The sequence below is a fragment of the Trichoplax adhaerens genome, genomic scaffold, assembly GCF_000150275.1.
Source record: "Trichoplax adhaerens TRIADscaffold_209 genomic scaffold, whole genome shotgun sequence".
NCBI lineage: Eukaryota > Metazoa > Placozoa > Uniplacotomia > Trichoplacea > Trichoplacidae > Trichoplax > Trichoplax adhaerens.
The window spans coordinates 6,997-8,756 of NW_002061134.1; the positions used below are offsets into that span (position 1 = coordinate 6,997).

At 27.3% G+C, this 1,760-nt stretch overlaps 2 protein-coding genes across 2 annotated transcripts; both read right to left on the reverse strand.

Annotated features, from left to right (window-relative positions):
- Positions 1–26: 26 nt before the first annotated feature.
- TRIADDRAFT_8983 (uncharacterized protein) lies at positions 27–281 on the reverse strand (the record flags this gene model as incomplete). The annotated part of the gene is made up of 1 exon (XM_002118564.1): positions 27–281. A coding segment is annotated over one exon (255 nt), but the record flags the coding sequence as incomplete, so codon positions are not given.
- A 449-nt stretch (positions 282–730) lies between these two features.
- TRIADDRAFT_34461 (uncharacterized protein) lies at positions 731–1,756 on the reverse strand (the record flags this gene model as incomplete). Its single annotated transcript, XM_002118565.1, has 1 exon — positions 731–1,756. A coding segment is annotated over one exon (1,026 nt), but the record flags the coding sequence as incomplete, so codon positions are not given.
- Positions 1,757–1,760: the final 4 nt, after the last annotated feature.

Genomic DNA, 1,760 nt, shown 5'->3' on the forward strand with positions numbered 1-1,760 from the left:
TTCTCATCATTCTCGTAGCTTATATGATTTGCTTGAGTAACTAAAATTACTGGGAGATTTTTGTATTCATCATATTTTTTCAGAGTTTCTGCAAACTCTTGACCATCCATTATAGGCATTTGAAAATCTGTTATTATAATATCAAATTTTCCTTTTGTTTCGTTGACTATTAAATTTAAAGCCTCAGTTCCATTATTAGCAGTTTCAATTTCTAAATTCTCTAATTCTAACATCATAGATAATACCTTTAATATATAGGGATTATCATCTACCAATAGAACTCTTTTTTTATTAATAAACTCCATAAAAATAATAAATAATTATTTAAATACTGCAATTTTTTAAAATGTAAAATAGCATAAAAATATTGCAATATATAGTAATTTTCAAATGAAAGAATTTACTGAGTTAAAATCAGTTCTACCCAAATATTTATATTATGTTAAATTTATTCTATTTAAAACAAGTAATGATTGAATGCTTTGTTATTTGAGCTAATTCTTGGAGTGTATGATCCTCAATATTAACTGGTGGCAACCAATATAAAGTATTACCTAAAGGTCGTAAAAAAGCCCCATTTTTAATTGCAATTTTATAAATTTCTAAGCCTATTCTTTTATATTTATCATTTTTATCAATAATTATATCAGCTGCTATAATACCTCCTATACCTCTTACATTTTTCAATCTACCAGTTTTAACTGCTATATTTTTCATCAAATGCAGCATTTTACTTTCTTAAAATATCAACTTTAGCTAAAATATTATCATTTTCAATCACATCTAATGTTGCTAATGCTGCACTTACTGCAATAGGATTACCACAATAAGTATGAGAATGTAAGAACGAGTTTTCTGGAGAATAATCATTGTAAAAGATATCATATATTTCATCTTTAATCATAGCAGCACTGAACGGTATCCAGCCTGATGTTAAACCTTTAGATAAACACATAAAATCAGGCTCTATATCTGCATATTCACAAGCAAAAAACTTACCAGTTCTACAGATTCCGGTCATAATTTCATCGGCAATTAAATGTATCTCATTTTCAGATGCCCATTTTCTTAATTTAACTAAAAAATCTTTGCTATATATTTTCATTCCTTCAGCTCCTTGAACAATAGGTTCAAAAATAATAGCCGTAACTTCATTTTTAATTTTTTCTAATTTTTCTTGAATTTTATACCAATAACTACTGCAATCATCCCATAACAAATCTTTTTTTGAATTTATATATGGGATATCTGAAATTAAATGTACATCAAATAATAAATTATCATATGGATTCTTATATATACCTAAATCACTCACACTAAGAGCGCCAACTGTTTCACCATGATAACCGTTTTTAAGTGCTATAAATTTATTTTTTTTATGCTGTTTTTTAATTTTTCTTGAATGCAAACTCATTTTAAGTGCAACCTCTACTGCACAAGAACCATCACCTACATAAAACACTTTTTGCAAATTTCTACTCCTAGCAGCTAATCTTTCAGATAGCTCCACAATTTTTTCATTTGTAGTGCCAGCAAAAATTACATGTTCAAATTTATTAATTTGTTCAATCACTTTAGATTTAATATATGGGTGATTATGTCCAAGTAATTTACACCACCAACTTGAAATTGCGTCTATAATTTTTTTGCCACTATGCATTTCAATATAACTACCATTTGCTTTTTTTATCAATAACGCATCCATATCTTCGTAATCTTTCATCTGAGAACAAGGATGCCATATATGCCTTAAATCTCTT